At 51.6% G+C, this 14,555-nt stretch overlaps 6 protein-coding genes across 6 annotated transcripts; 2 read left to right on the top strand and 4 right to left on the bottom strand.

Moving 5' to 3' along the window:
- Positions 1 to 1,328: 1,328 nt before the first annotated feature.
- HO133_009533 (uncharacterized protein) lies at positions 1,329 to 2,231 on the top strand (the record flags this gene model as incomplete). The annotated part of the gene is made up of 3 exons (XM_037300394.1): positions 1,329 to 1,393; positions 1,441 to 1,777; positions 1,935 to 2,231. The coding sequence occupies 3 exons, from the start codon at positions 1,329 to 1,331 to the stop codon at positions 2,229 to 2,231; spliced, it is 699 nt and encodes a 232-aa protein (XP_037154242.1).
- An 825-nt stretch (positions 2,232 to 3,056) lies between these two features.
- On the bottom strand, positions 3,057 to 4,061 carry HO133_009532 (uncharacterized protein; the record flags this gene model as incomplete). The annotated part of the gene is made up of 1 exon (XM_037300393.1): positions 3,057 to 4,061. The coding sequence occupies one exon, from the start codon at positions 4,059 to 4,061 to the stop codon at positions 3,057 to 3,059; it is 1,005 nt and encodes a 334-aa protein (XP_037154241.1).
- Positions 4,062 to 6,586: 2,525 nt separating this feature from the next.
- On the bottom strand, positions 6,587 to 7,297 carry HO133_009531 (uncharacterized protein; the record flags this gene model as incomplete). Its single annotated transcript, XM_037300392.1, has 1 exon — positions 6,587 to 7,297. One exon carries the CDS (start codon positions 7,295 to 7,297, stop codon positions 6,587 to 6,589), a length of 711 nt encoding a protein of 236 aa, XP_037154240.1.
- Positions 7,298 to 8,634: 1,337 nt separating this feature from the next.
- On the top strand, positions 8,635 to 9,130 carry HO133_009530 (uncharacterized protein; the record flags this gene model as incomplete). The annotated part of the gene is made up of 2 exons (XM_037300391.1): positions 8,635 to 8,639; positions 8,701 to 9,130. The coding sequence occupies 2 exons, from the start codon at positions 8,635 to 8,637 to the stop codon at positions 9,128 to 9,130; spliced, it is 435 nt and encodes a 144-aa protein (XP_037154239.1).
- Positions 9,131 to 10,243: 1,113 nt separating this feature from the next.
- HO133_009529 (uncharacterized protein) lies at positions 10,244 to 11,224 on the bottom strand (the record flags this gene model as incomplete). Its single annotated transcript, XM_037300390.1, has 2 exons — positions 10,244 to 10,904; positions 11,076 to 11,224. 2 exons carry the CDS (start codon positions 11,222 to 11,224, stop codon positions 10,244 to 10,246), a joined length of 810 nt encoding a protein of 269 aa, XP_037154238.1.
- Positions 11,225 to 11,870: 646 nt separating this feature from the next.
- Positions 11,871 to 13,240, bottom strand: HO133_009528 (uncharacterized protein; the record flags this gene model as incomplete). Its single annotated transcript, XM_037300389.1, has 2 exons — positions 11,871 to 12,092; positions 12,224 to 13,240. 2 exons carry the CDS (start codon positions 13,238 to 13,240, stop codon positions 11,871 to 11,873), a joined length of 1,239 nt encoding a protein of 412 aa, XP_037154237.1.
- Between the last annotated feature and the right edge of the window lie 1,315 nt (positions 13,241 to 14,555).

The raw sequence follows: 14,555 nt of genomic DNA, 5'->3' as shown, positions 1-14,555 counted from the left end.
GAGAGGTACAGTATGGGCAGCAATCTGAAGTACGAGGGCGCGTTACATTTACCATGTACTATCTATCATATCGCCTTGATATCCAAAAATGCAATTAGGGGGTTCAAACAGTGGTTCGACAGTAGATCGACCGTGACGCTAAATTAGTCTCCGTTAGCTTAGAGACGAAACCTACCTTAAGATACCTAAGGTACCTTACTCGAGCCGAGGGCGCCAAATTAGTGCCGCCGCCGCACCATAATGAACTTCAACTTGAGCTTGTCCTGTTGTATCTCTGCTTCTTTCTTACGACTCTGATCTCAATGCTTGCTCTCCTCCTTCCTCTGTGCGGCGCGCGTAGCGTTCTCGTATATTTATTACCTTCTATCATTGCATGTCTCATGCCAACTTTCTTCCAACTTTCTCCCGCTACCCCCTTCGCCTCTTCCCGGCGATCGCCCCCCCATGTAACCACCCTAAGGGAACTTTGGGGCCATGTGCTCCTCCGGTGATGAGATCGCGTTGTATCAAATTGTAGGATCCTGCACATGGCAAGGCGTAAGATTACTTGCGAGCCACCTTCGGCCTATGTTTGACTCCGGATTTCGAGGAAATGTGCTCCATTGATGGTGAAACCTCAGTCTATCAATTAGCAGGACGCTCGACAGGCCATGGCACAGTCGGAAGCCACCTTCGGCGTGTGTTTGAAGAGGGAGTTTCGTCGACGCGTTCCCCTTCAATGATGAAAAGCCATTTGATCCACTTGCGGGATCTTAGAGGGGCAAAGGAGAAGATACGAGCCACCTCCGACCAGAGTGTGGAAAACCAAGCTTGGTGCACTTGTTGCCCCCTGATGACGAGAGATCAGTATGTTTTCTCGAAGGACCTTGGACAGGTCATTGTGTCAGCTTGCGGGACCTTGGACAGACAAAGGCAAAGCTGCGAGCCATCTCCAACAACTTTTTGAAAACGGGGCATTTTGGAGATGTGCCGCATCGAATATGTTAGATCAGAGTATCGACTTGCAGCATTGTGGAGAGATCGTTGTATCAAGTTGCGGGACCTTGGACCGGTAAGGTAAAGTTGCGAGATGGAAACTTCTGAAGCATAGATCAAAGGTAAGAGGAGAATTGGGTTATGAGAATGGGAGTCTCGTGGGTTTTCAAGCCACCCGAAGAATTGTTGGCAGTGTTATAAAGCTACTTGCTGTGTCTCTATTATTGCACGAAAATCCACTCATTTGCTCACAATTCTCAAGCCTTGTCTACTATTTCTCTGCTAACTCATTGCCACTGCTACGACACATCAACAACCCTGTGCCAGCAGTTATCACACATTCCACCGCCGTCATGATGCGACTTTTTCTCCTCTCTTCCCTGTTCTCTACCGCTCTGAGCATTGTTCTCCCGGCTGAGTGAGTATCCTCAACGCCTTCTGAATCACCTGACTAATGACGGAAAGACGTGACACTGTTGCCTTCGAAGTCGCGGGGCGCGATCTCGTCGAGCGGGCAGGTTCGCATTCGACCTCGGTAACCATGGATCCCACGAGGCTCAGCTATGGCAATCTCAAACCGGCCGATGTTATGCAGCACCTTAGCGGTCCCTGCAACGACCAGCTCACAGGGTGTGATTACGAAAATACTGGATCTCTGAACATACCGTCTGAGATGTATGTGGACGCGACAACGATTCCTATAGCTGGAACCATCAAACTCAATCCAAAGGGAGACTTCACTCTCGGCAATGGCTCGCAGTTCGTCGACTGCATCGTCAAGAGTGTACCCTACGGTGCCCAGGTGAGTTCTTACATAATCCCTCACTCGTGTGGTAGCGCAGGTTCTGGGATATTGTGTCAGAACCACCAACCTTGGCCATGCAGTCACCCATCCCCCGTGTCTACAGCTCGAGATTATGCTAGACAAAAACCACCGCTGACAGCTCGGACATGGACAGTGCAAGACTCAATCATGGAACCAACCCACCCTCAACCCAAAGCTCCCAGACCCCCCAAACTCCGTGGGCACGGCGTCATTCTGCACCATGAGCAACTTCGTCGAATGCAGCAGGACGGATACCGCCAGTGGCGATTCTGCAGGCTATCTGCAGGTCGGGGTCAGCTTCACGGCGGACGCGGGTTCCTCGTTCGATTTCTGCAGTATACTTTCCTTGTTCTCGGGTCTGACCGGCGTCCTCGGGCCCTTTTTTGGCACCGCGGCCTGGGCGTGTGACACCGGTTCGGGCGGTAAATAATCGCCGGGTGCAATCTTTCCTTGCATAGACGATGCGACAAGTGGACCGTTGGCTGTCGGGAAAGAGCAAGAGCGGAGGTATGGCGGCAGGGAACGGTGGGTTGGCTTGGTGCTGTTTGTGACATTACTCGGAGCGCATTGTCATCGATACTTTCGACCGTATGAGTACTGTATGTGACGGCTTTATACCCTCAATAACACAGCGTAGCGGTGGTTCTTGATCAACTTGAAAGCCTGTTACACGCAAGCAATGATTTTGATGCCGGTGATCACCAGACGTCATATGCGTGCAACTCAGATTGTCCTTCACGACCGTGGTGATCAATCATCCACCACTCCAAAAGAAGGGCATCATTTTCCGAACCCATGCCGGCCCGCAACATTTTATGGCGCGCAGCTATCGACCGTTTGTAACCGCCGACGAGCCTATGCTTTTTGCTTGATCCCGATTCAATCGCGATCCCGTGTTGATTACCGAATGGCCGAGTCAGGATGGAGGAAAGATCCCCTCCAAACGGCTTCAAATGTTAGTTTCGAGACGGGTATCGGCTACGTATGGGTTGAGCTTGTACGGCATTTCTTTGCACCGAGCGCGGTATCCGTTTCTTTGATGTTAGAGCGAGCCGTACAGGTTTGGGTTGGTGGAAAGGGAGATGGGTCACAGCAGTCTGTTGATGTTTCTCAAAGGATCTTGTCTTGCCGAAGCACCGAACATGTAGAACGTATACTCTCGTCAATGATGCGTATATGTATCAACAAGCGCGAAACCACTCGCTCTCGTCAACATCTCTGAAGCACACCCCTCACACTCCGCCACTTCTGACTGTCATGCCAGGAACTCCCTAATTCTCCCATCCATCCACTTCGTATCGGCCTCACTCATCCCACCCCCCGCCGCATGCCCCCACACACTCTCAATCACGGCCAGTTCCCCCTTCCTCAGCAACCCAACCTCGACCTCGCTATCCGCGACCGCGAAGTACTGATCCGTCCGACCCGGCATCACCAGCACCCGCGCCTCGATGCCCTCCAGCGCTTTCTCATAACTGCCATCGTCCCGCGTCGTGCCGACATCGCCCGCCTGCCACATGCGCGCGAGGATCAGCACGTCTTCGGCGTCCCATTCCTCAAAGGACTTCTCCATCACGTTGGCGATGTACTCCTCCACGCTCCGGAACCCGAGCGACTTCTCCCACTGCCGTTCGCGAAACCAGGCGCCGCTGGTCAGCCAGGCGCAGTAGGCTCGTCCGAAGGCTCGGAGGCCGCGCAGGGGGCGGATGCCTTGGGCTCTGTACGCGCCGTCGGCGTAGTCGGCGCTGTTCAGCAGTGCGGTTTTGGGCCCTTCGAGGAAGGCGTAGTTGTGGCCGCTGGTGCGTGCGGAGCCGCAGATCACGACGGCGTTTTTCACGAAGGTGGGATACATGCTGGCCCAGTAGTATGCTTGCTGGCCGCCCATTGAGAAACCGATGACGGCGTCTAACTCGCTTACGCCGAGGTGCTTTGAGAGGAGCTCGTATTGCGCGTGGATGCAGTCGCGGTAATCGAGGGTCTTGGGGAAGTTAGGGGTGTTTGAGGGAGAGGAGGATTCGCCGTTGCCGAGCATGGCTACGAGGACGACATGGTGGGAGGAGAGTGCGCCGTTTTCTTCGTTGAAGGTGAGGGTGGTGTTGATTTTGCCGCCATAGCAGGTAGGTATGCAGACTACTTTGGAAGAAGAGGGGTTGTAAGAGCGGTAGGCGACTTTGATGGGGATACTTGCGCCAGATTCGAAGGTGAAAGAGGGTATTTCATAGTATTCTACGCCCGTGGCATCATAGGTTGAGGAAGGCATTTTGCTCGGTGGAGTCTAATCAATGGAACAAGATTTTGGGGAAGATAACATGAGCGCACGTAGACAGGTGGTGTGGACGTTTCAGCGTCTGTTATTGAGAGTAGAAGTGTGGAATTGGGCAAGCGACTTTAATCTTTCACGATACACCACAAAGATCAAGCTCAAGAGTAGTTAGAACCATACGATGGATGACATCACTACCTTCCTGATCGGTCCAAGGCGTGCCGTCACGTGAGCGATAACACCTCCGACAAACCCCTTGTCCAGCATGTAAATTTCTTGTTGGTGTTCTTGAATGCTACTCTTTCGCCCGTACCGGCATGAGCATTTTCAGGCTCGGAGAATCTAGATCAAATTTTACTGATCTGAAATATTAGCCATATGTGAGATGCCCAAGCACTTACGTACCAAAATTCTTTCCTCTCAGTCTCAGGCACCTGATGTCGACAATGATTTCGGACACTCGACGTATAGCCGAGGTTGGGAATGAGCCTCGAGGATATGCACACTCTTTTCTTTAGCTGAGCCTCGGGCATTGAAAGAGGTTGCCATGTTAATTTTGAAGGTGATTGGCATATTACATGTTCGCGGTGCGCGATTGCGGACTCGTGACATTGGTAGGACACAGCCTCTATCCACAGGGAACCCTTCCTGCAGGATTGGTAAATGCATTCCGCCAAAAGAAAGAGTTGGCAGACTTTCAAGTGTAAGGTCAGGTTATCTGATCCGCCGTCAGGATTCCAGGAGGGTTGTCTCGAGGAACTCTGACTCATGTTCACACTCCATGGTGCGTCAATTTCGAGGGATGACGGATGACCCCCTTTAGGTGATTGACGACCTCCTGCATCACGGAACTTTGCGAAGGAGGAGTCTCGGTAATTCAGAAAGAAGCAGGATTGTGGGAATTTCGTAAAAGCATCCAGACAGGGCCAATCACATCCCCATGGCCGTACTAAAGAATGATCAGATGAAGATATATCGATTCATCATGTGTGGCTAGCACTTTGTAAAAATTCCAACAGACTACATCAAGGCTATCTCTGATGGTACACACCGTGTGGTTGAACAACGTATCTCCACCATCATTATGAAATGTTTGAGAGTGGAATAGAAAGTGGGTCGACATGATCGCTGTATATCAACACGAAAAGAAAGGCCTCTGTATCGGCTTCGCCGATAAAAAAGCTTCTTGGCTGAACCCCGGACGGTTAGGGTTATGATTTGCGTACTACGGCGGTCAGCCCTAAATCTAACCCAATAAGAATTCCCAACACCAACAACTTCTAACTGTGAAATTCGAGCGTTTGAAGAGACTTGGGCTCTTTATAGATTTCAAAAGAATAGCGAAATCCGTTCGAGTTGTAAGAGTTGATTAAAATTAGGATGCCTTTCACGTGACCGAAACTTAAGTGCAGCGATCAGCATTCATCCAGGAGCCAACTTTTTTTCAACTCATTTTATGGCATTTAGATGGGTGCCAAATGTCTTCGGCAGAGGCTGATTGGTCGTGAAGATGCTGATCTTTCATGGGCGCGCAGATGTAGGGGTGAGTAACCTCTTGGCTTTTCGACTGATCTGGCGAATGATTCGGAGTAGGTGGGGCAGGTTGGGTGAATTGGAATTTAGGTGAGGTGGGATGCCCGCCAATGAATATCGTTTTGCGTAATCATGAATTCACGTCATGTTTGTGAGTTTATTTCTAAAAGCACATGAAGAGAGAGAAAAAACCACAAGAATCGGGCAGCGCAACGCTGCGCTGGCATTGCCTAAAAGACTAAAATAAGTGAAGAAGAAAAGGTGACGATCTTCGGTGCAGAATAAGAGGGATTGCGCCTGGTGCGGCTGTCTGGACCCCCGCATTCTTTGACATCACCACCTTCCTTGATCGTCAATAGTGCCGAGTCACGTGAGTGATTTTGGCCCAAGAACTTGGATTAAGTATCGTTAAGGTAGGGGCCACCTTTTCGGCGCGTAAAGGCTGCAGCGATAGCCTGATAGCCTGATACGAGTAGGTGCAGTAGTGAACACCGCCCTCAAGGCCTGGACAACACCCATTCTCCTCCAACTTCTTGTCGCTCTATTAGCTGCGCCAACTGTACATTGGAAAATGGTAAAGAATCCAATTAGCTCATCATGCTTGCGATCCCTAGAAAACGCTACAGACTGATTCCGCAGTCGCGGAGCCCAGATCCTAAGACCTTGATCTCATGCATATCATCATTAAATCATTGATTTCAAACCCGTCCTCCGCGGACTGGTCCGAACCGAGCCTTGAGGACTATGCATCTTATCCTCCAAGAGGGGAAGCTATGGAGTGCGGGAAATCTATTCATGATAAGAATTCGTGGTGCTCGCTTGCTGTGTCGCAAACATTTCCCAAAGTGGCTTGAAGCTGCGGGTACTCGGATCTAAAGAATTTGCTTCTTGAAGGGTTGATAGGGCTGGGAAAATGATTCTCATAGCTTCTCCCATCTCGAGAAAATGCATCGCAACAGTCCAGCAGGAAAAGGTGAGTGAGCATCATTTCATAAATTTTTCGAGATTATCTTTGGCTCCACCGGCTCCTTAGATCCTGTCAGTTCTGGCACGCGAGTAGTAACACTTTTCAAGTAGTTAGCGAGCTCTTGACGAGAGACGCCCTCCCAAACCAAAACCTTGCCAAGGCGGAATGAACATGACTTTCGCAGTCTAGAAAAAGGTTGCAGAACGGTCTTTTTGGTCTCCCACTCGGCGACATCGCCGTCATCAGACCAGCAGATTTGCATGTCGCGCTTGACCGGGACTTCCGCGAGCCTCCGACAGATTTCGTCGATGCCACGCTCGACTCGATGGACAGCCTGGAAGAGGGTCTCCCTTCTTGGCTGGCTTTGGACAGGCCTGAATTTACCGAATCCAATATAGACTAGGCCTACCGGACCGCGTTCGTGGGAAAATTCGAAGTTGAATTGAATATGGGCTGACTGCGCCAAACCATCAGGTAGAACATCTGGTAAAGACAGCTTCGCGTCGATGCTCGCGATCACGTTGATCTTCCACGGACGTTTAGAGGTTGCGGAGAAAGCCATGAGAGCCTCTTGGCAGACTTGGTGGCTTATCTGAAGAAGTTGAGGTGGATAGTCGTAGGCTGCCAGAGCGGCAAATTGTTTACCCAATGAGATTGGCTCTCGGCGACTTAGTTCGAGTTCACGGTAGATCTGGAATCGTATTTCTATTGGTAGATCAAGAAGAGTGAGCATGGTGGAGGTAGGAGGGTCGGTACCGATTGGTTGAGGCTAAATTGTAGGATGTCGGTGCAGCCGAAGCTATGTGGTGATTACGGAATGACGCAAAATCGATGGTACGAGATACGCGTGTAAGTGTGTGAGTGTGTGAGTGTGTGTGGTGAAGAGGAGCGTTAGATGTGGGTAAGGATAAACGGATAAGGAAGGTAGGTTATGATTCCTCAGCAGCACAATGGACAAGTTGCAGAGGAGGAGGTGATGCGGTAGAGTGTGTTGTATGGTGAGGTGTTTTAATCCCAAGGCAGAATTAGGATCACCAGGATCGTCGGTTAAGACACCCTGGCTGTCTCTTAGGGCTTTAGGATGGGCCCTTTAAGGCTGACCCGGCAGTCTGTTTCTCACCGTCCCGGTCCCGGAGGGCTAGGCATGCTTAGCGGTACACGCTACCGCTAAACCTTCCAATGGAGGCTACCTTACTTTACCTTCTAGACCACTTGACATGCTCTTTTTTTGCGTCTTGCGATCCAATCCAAATATAAATCTATTGGATGCCCAGTTATTTTCTAACAAGGACATGACCATTGTCTCCTCATCCTCCTTCCACTTCTTCCCCTCCATCTCCGCCAACTCCCCGCACTCTCCTGGATACATCCACGACCAGATGAGACCTTCAACATCTCAATTTCACTTTAGACACTCACCGCCGGCGCCTTGCATCACCCCCCAACCTCACAAGGCCATAGCGACAAGAGGGGAAGAAAGGCTTTGAGAGCAGGAACAAACAGACGACTGTCAACGGCGCTCGGGCGTCTGCAGTATGTCGCAAAGGCATGTGCCACCACCTCTTCACCCTCCGTCAAACGACTGTCGCTGACCTCCATGGCCTAGAAGGGAGTACCACATTGTCGTGCTCGGTGCGGGTGAGAACAACTGTCCTATGTGTCAAGATGCTGGACTGAAACATGCTGTAACAGGAGGTGTGGGCAAGAGCTGTCTTACCGGTATGCGGCATTCTTGCGCCTCCATACCCGCATTCTGCTCACAGCTACATACAGCACAATTTGTACAGAACGTGTGGATAGAAAGCTATGACCCTACGATAGAGGACTCGTACAGGAAACAGATCGAGGTTGACGTGAGTACCGATCGCTCGGCTTGATTGGGAGATGCTGATGTGCGACAGGGCCGACAATGCATATTAGAGATGTATGGAGACATAGCGCGCTATGCAGACGACCTCGAGACATTATGCTGATAGATACCCAGATTAGATACTGCAGGCACAGAACAATTCAGTGAGCCCTCCATTATCTCATCCCACAAATGCCCAGGCTAACGCAACCGCAGCCGCCATGAGGTACCTCTTGCCCACCCAACCTACACTAATATTCGACCCCTAATTTTCCTCCCTCAAACAGAGAACTCTACATGAAATCGGGCCAAGGCTTCCTTCTCGTCTTCAGCATAACCTCCCTGACCTCCCTCACTGAGCTTCACGAACTCCGCGACCAAATCGTCCGCATCAAAGACGACCCCCTCGTCCCTCTCGTCATTGTCGGCAACAAATCCGACCTCGAAGAAGACCGCGCCGTCTCCCGCTCCCGCGCCTTCCAAGTTTCCCAATCCTGGAATGCACCATACTACGAGACATCAGCGCGAGCGAGGCGGAATGTGGATGAAGCATTTGTGGATCTCTGCAAGCAGATAATCCGCAAAGATATGGCGACCCGACAGGTTAGGGAGATGGAGAAGTTGGATAGAGGGGACAGAAACAGGCCGGGAAGAGGGGGCAGGAAGAGAAAGAAGAAGTTCTTGGACGGCGGGAATTCGAGATGTAACATCTTATAGCAGGCTACCAAAGATGAGGGTGGCTGCCGTAAATATTCGATTGGACGTACATGCATCATATTCTAAGCGAATCAGCGAGGCGTATGTGGAAGGACCGGCTAATGGCCATCATAGACCAACTAATATATGGCGTTCGGTTCAGAGATACTTTTGCATCTGCACATTTGAGTATTCTGCCTTCGTTGATGACGTCTCAACCTTTACAGACCATTTCATCTATCCTCCCATATCAGGTGCACAGACGTCGGTTGCCGCATCTTCAATGTAACGCCAAACTCCACCACCCTCTCACCCCCTCCAACTTCCCCTCCACCCTTTCCAACCTCGGTCTCGACCTTCTCAACTTCGCCAGCACCGCCACAAAGTCCACCCGGTTGAACATCCGCACCGCATACACCCTCGCCTCCCACTCCGCGGAATCCAGTTCCCTTTCCCTCCAACAAACCCCTTCTGTCCTGTCGGCGAACTCGCAGTGCTTGCCGCGGGCGTACAAGCGCGGGAAGACGGCCCTCCCGTGATCGAGGAGCCAGAGAAAGGTTGGGGGAGGTTAGTATTCGGAATTCGTGTGGACTAGGCTAGCACGCAAGGAAACTGTTCGAGTCACGACAACTTACTGCCTTTCCAATCAGGACGTTCGATCAACGTTGACGTAGCGGAAGAATGTTGAAGGGAGAAAAAGAAGAAGAAAAGTCGCTGTTGTACTCAAGTTGACTTCCAGCTCTCTGTACAAGGCAATTCATGCACGCTATTCGTCGAGAGGGGGGTCCATGTCTTTGGAATCTGGGCCGTCGTGATGCCAAAGGCCACCCACGTGCTTGAAGAGAACAATATATCTCGCATCTGTCTATGGCCGCGTGGTCACACGTAAGGAGCTCGGTCATGGGGTTAATCGATAGGGAGATAGCAATGCTCTTCATTATCTTATCAACTGTACGATCAGCACCACGGGGGTTTTGGTATCCTATCGTATCATACACATGCACACGCCCTTTCTCTTCCTTCGCCAACCATCTTCTCCCCCTCCCCCCAAAAGAAAGAAAAGATAGAAAGAAAGAAAGAAGAAGAGAGAAAACCACGATCCTCCAACCCCTCCCCTCCTCACCACCTCCCCCCCTACGCCTCCAACTCAACACTCCTCACCGACGACCGCCGCCCCTGCATCTCGTACACCCCGCCCACATCCGCCGCCGGCGCGTCCCCCCCGCCCCCCTTCCCCGCCGCCCCGTACTCGCTCACCTCGCCCCCGGCCGGCAGCGCGACCAGGTGCTCCGTCTGGCTCAGGCGCGCGTGTTCCCGGTGCTTGACGTGGCCGCGCAGGAGGAGGAGGCCGAGGCCGCCGAGGGCGAGGACGCCGAGGGGGACCCCGACGCCGAGGCCGGCTTTGGCGCCCGGGGTGAGGGCGGGCGGGGGGTGGGTGGATTCGGGTGCGGCGGTGGAGGGGGAGGAGGTGGTGGTGGGTGGGGGTGCGGCGGTGGTGGATGGCGCGAGGGTGTCCTGGGGCGTCGCGGCCGCGGCCGCGGCGGCGAGGCCGGGGGCGGTGAAGATGACGGGGTAGAGGGACGACTCGTGCACGGTGCTTTGCTGGGTGACGATGGTGGAGCTGATGATGGATTTGTCGTCCGCGTCTTCGTTGTTGTAGAGGGTGGTGGTCACGCAGCGGGCCCAGCTGGCCGTGTTGAGGGGGTCGCAGTTGATCGTCACGCTGGGTTTTTTGGGTGTCAGCGACGTTTCCGGGCCCGCTTTTGCTTTTTCGGCGGGTTCGAGGGGGGAGAGGCTTACTTACGTTTGGTTGAAGGCTTCGAGCCAGGTGGGGACGGGAGAGGTGACGGAGAACGGATCTTGGCCGAGGTTGATGCTGGTTGGGTGAGTGAGTGAGGTTCTTGGAAGGGAAGGGCATGGAAGGGATGGAGGTTGGGGGTGGAGTCAGCGTTTGGGGTTCTCTTACTTGGGCATGAGATATTGGGTGTTGGCTGAATCTGCCGAAAAGGTGTAGCTGTTGTTGTTGGCGCAGCCACTGGATCCAGGCCAGAATAATGTATCGTTGAAGTTCCCGCAGTCGATCGTGTAGTAGGTCGTCTTGTCGGTGACGGTCATTGCGCCAAGAAACGTCTGCGGCGACGGAGGGGTTACCCAGAAGAGGCCATCCGGTAGAAGGAGGGTGGTCGAGGAATTTTGAGCTGAGGCATAACAGAGAAGAGCTACGGCTGTGAAAAAGGTAACTGCGGCCATCTTCATGCTGCTGTACTGCGGTGGTGGGGTTGATGGCAGGAGGTGACAAAGGTGAAGATCAATGTGAAGAAAGGATTTTTATCCTTGGTGAGAGTCAGTGGTGGTGTTATGTAGCACAAGAAAACCCCTGTCCAAGATATTACCGAAGAGCCGATTGGCCGCCACTGAAGTTGCCACAGAGGTCAACACATGTAGAAGAACGGACTTGAGTTGGGTGGAAGTGAATGTGTCATTACCTACGATTCCATCTTTTAGAAACAGCTAGTAGAGCAGCCTCACTTACCAGTGCAAGCAAGTCCTTTCAAAAGGGTTTGAGTGCTATCTCTATACCTATGTATGACATTGGCGACGATGTTTGTGAATGCCCAAGCTCTCCGGGTAACTCCAAACGTCGCGCGGAAAAAAATAGGATCATGTATAGAGTGTCAAAATGCTTCACGATTCTCCCATCGCTCTGAGCCTCTCAGGATTTCGCCCCTTTCCCAGAAAGATACGAGACCCCCTTTCATCTCTACGGCCCTCCTCCCGGATACAGCTTTTCGTAAGCAGCGATATTCCACACGTAGTAGCTCTGCCACGAAGTCCCACTCGGACTATCGTAGCAGCTGCTCTGGAACAGCCAGTCGCCACTTATGAGTGGATCTGAGGAGTCGACTGGGCCCCAGAAACTTTGCGCTGTGCCGCTGCAATCTGGTTCTGTAAAGGCAGTCATGTTGTAATCGGTGTAGAAACCCTACATTTTGGAAATCAAAGTCAGCCATAGGTACAAAGACCAGTTTCCAACCATTCGAGAGATGAACCAACTTCCAAGAGTTGTGTTTAGGACTGGAAAAGCTGGAAAGTAGAAGAAACGGCACGACGAACCTGTGTGGCATTGCTGACATATAGCATCATCTCAACCGCAGTCGTGCCTTGCGGTAACAGCCAGCAATCGGCCACGTTCACACCGTTCATGCCGCCAGTATTAGGGATACCGCAGCCGCCTGGGCCACCTGATGTCTTGCTATTCGAAGCGACCCCTGGAGCACTGCAGGAACCACCAGAGGACATGATCCACTGATTAACGGGGCCTGGAAGACAGCCAGCCGCATCACCGTCGATACCGCCATAGACACCCTCGTCAGGATCTTCTGGCTCGATATCCTTCCCACATTTGTCCGACCAATAAGCGCCGAGGGTCACGAACATCCAGTTATCGGCGTTGATGATCGCCTGAGCGGCAGTGTTGGGGTTACTGGCTAGACTAACGCAATTCGCTGACCCATACGTATAATCGTTGAATGGAGGGTCCGGGGAAGTTGTAAGCGAGAAGTAGGCGGGGTTCAAATGACTGAACTCGTGGAGGAGTGTCATTGCGCCCGTCTCGTATTCGTCCAGATAGGTATTGTCACAAGTCATGGCACTGGTCGCTGGTTGCGCGAAGAAAGCGTCGCACATGGTAATTGTGGTACCTTCAGTATATGCATATGGCATGTAGCCTGGTTGGGAGGACTCTTGGCATTTGGGGTCATCGGAAGTGCCAATGTAGTCGATGGTGACCGTATAGTCTTGATCGTCGCCGAGGGCGATGAACTTGGTAAGGAAGTTGTTGTTATATTCTTTGGCATGATCTGCGCTCTGGTATCTGCTCGGGATGAAGAGCTCATAAAAGTAGTTGTCTTCGTCTATGATAGTCTTGGCTTTGGTGGCAATGGTTTGTCCAGCAGCATACTCTATCAGAACAGTTTGGTAGTGAGATGTGTCTATATGAGAACCCTGAGCGAATTTACGGGCAACCAAAGCTCCAGAAGAGGTATCGCTCGGGGGTGCTAAGAGTGGGTTGGCGGATGTAAGCCCGATAAAGAAGCTGCCTATCGCAGCATACTGGGCAGTGGAAAGCATGCTAAGCGTACAGTAGCACTGAGGGTGAGAATCAAAAAATGAGGTCGAACAGCGGAGGTGTTCGTTCGGTGTATGTTCAGCAAACAAATTTCTCACCACGTTTGAGCAATGCGTCTTGGTGATACAGTAGTGAGAAGCGTGGTAAGAAAAGCGAGATGAAGATTCAAAGTGTAATGCAACCTTCAAAAAGATATATGAATGATGAAGTTTATCCGGGTCCTTAATCCCACCTACCTTCGACTACCTTCGAATAGCAACACATAACCTTTCCAACATTCACCATAGGCACAGCTCCGACGAACCTCGTGGACGAATGTTTAATTTATCATAGTGCATGCACGGGCCCGCCATATCCATTCTCTACTTCAGCACACTAGATTTGAACCGCAGCTTGTAAATCTCACATGTCATATGAAGTGATGACGTTGCTGTCAGAATTAGGCGCCGCTATCGGTCTGGGTAGGGTATTGTTGGTTGAGTCCACTGGAGCCTGCAGAACGTCGTTTCGTTTCGCTTTGCCGCCCGTGATTCCACTACGAGCATCATTCCGACGGTAGATGCACTGCGGTGAAGTTGGTATGCTATACGCTAAGCTTCAGCGGCAGGGTTTGCGAAAATTCCAAGACGAGCTCCTTCGGAAACTTTTGAACACTAGGTCATATGGGAGCAAACTGATATGACAGGTCATGGTCTCAAAAAGTGATACGATACGTGGCTGCGGCGCGGCGTCAGACAGTATCGGCTGCGCCTCGTCCTTCCAACGATGCAGGTAGTACTCAGAGAACATTCGCAAGGAGTGCAAGTAAAACGCCCAAGCAATGAATACGAGTGTTTGTAGTTGACAAATCAGATACTGGCTATGTTGCCGAGAGGCACAGTGGTTACATCGTTACATGGACCTCGCCACATGCGAAAGTTAATACCACGGATGTATTCGATATATCGATATAGGTACAGATATGGGTTTGTTGGACACATGGCGCTAATGTTTGACGGACACCAAGCTTATCTGGACCTCAGCAAGACAAACGACCGCGACATAGTCGAACGTGGGTCAGGCAAAGCAAGAGTCAGAGGTGCTCACCCTATGCTGATTACCAACGAGGAGCGTCATTAGAACCCTGACGAAAAGATCGTTGATGAAGGGACTGAAGTTGAAAGTAGGTCAATTACTTCCCAGAGCGCTCAGAACAAGGTAGCATTACTCGATTTCACGTATGATACTCGACTGGGCGAATTACTAATTCATGCCCCAAAAGTATAGATCCTTACATACCCCTACACCAAATTTCACCCAAATATAGGATATAATTCG

Source organism: Letharia lupina (genome assembly GCF_014066315.1).
Source record: "Letharia lupina isolate WasteWater1 chromosome Unknown contig_7, whole genome shotgun sequence".
Classification (NCBI taxonomy): Eukaryota; Fungi; Ascomycota; class Lecanoromycetes; order Lecanorales; family Parmeliaceae; genus Letharia; species Letharia lupina.
This window is presented reverse-complemented; position numbering and strand designations above follow the sequence as displayed.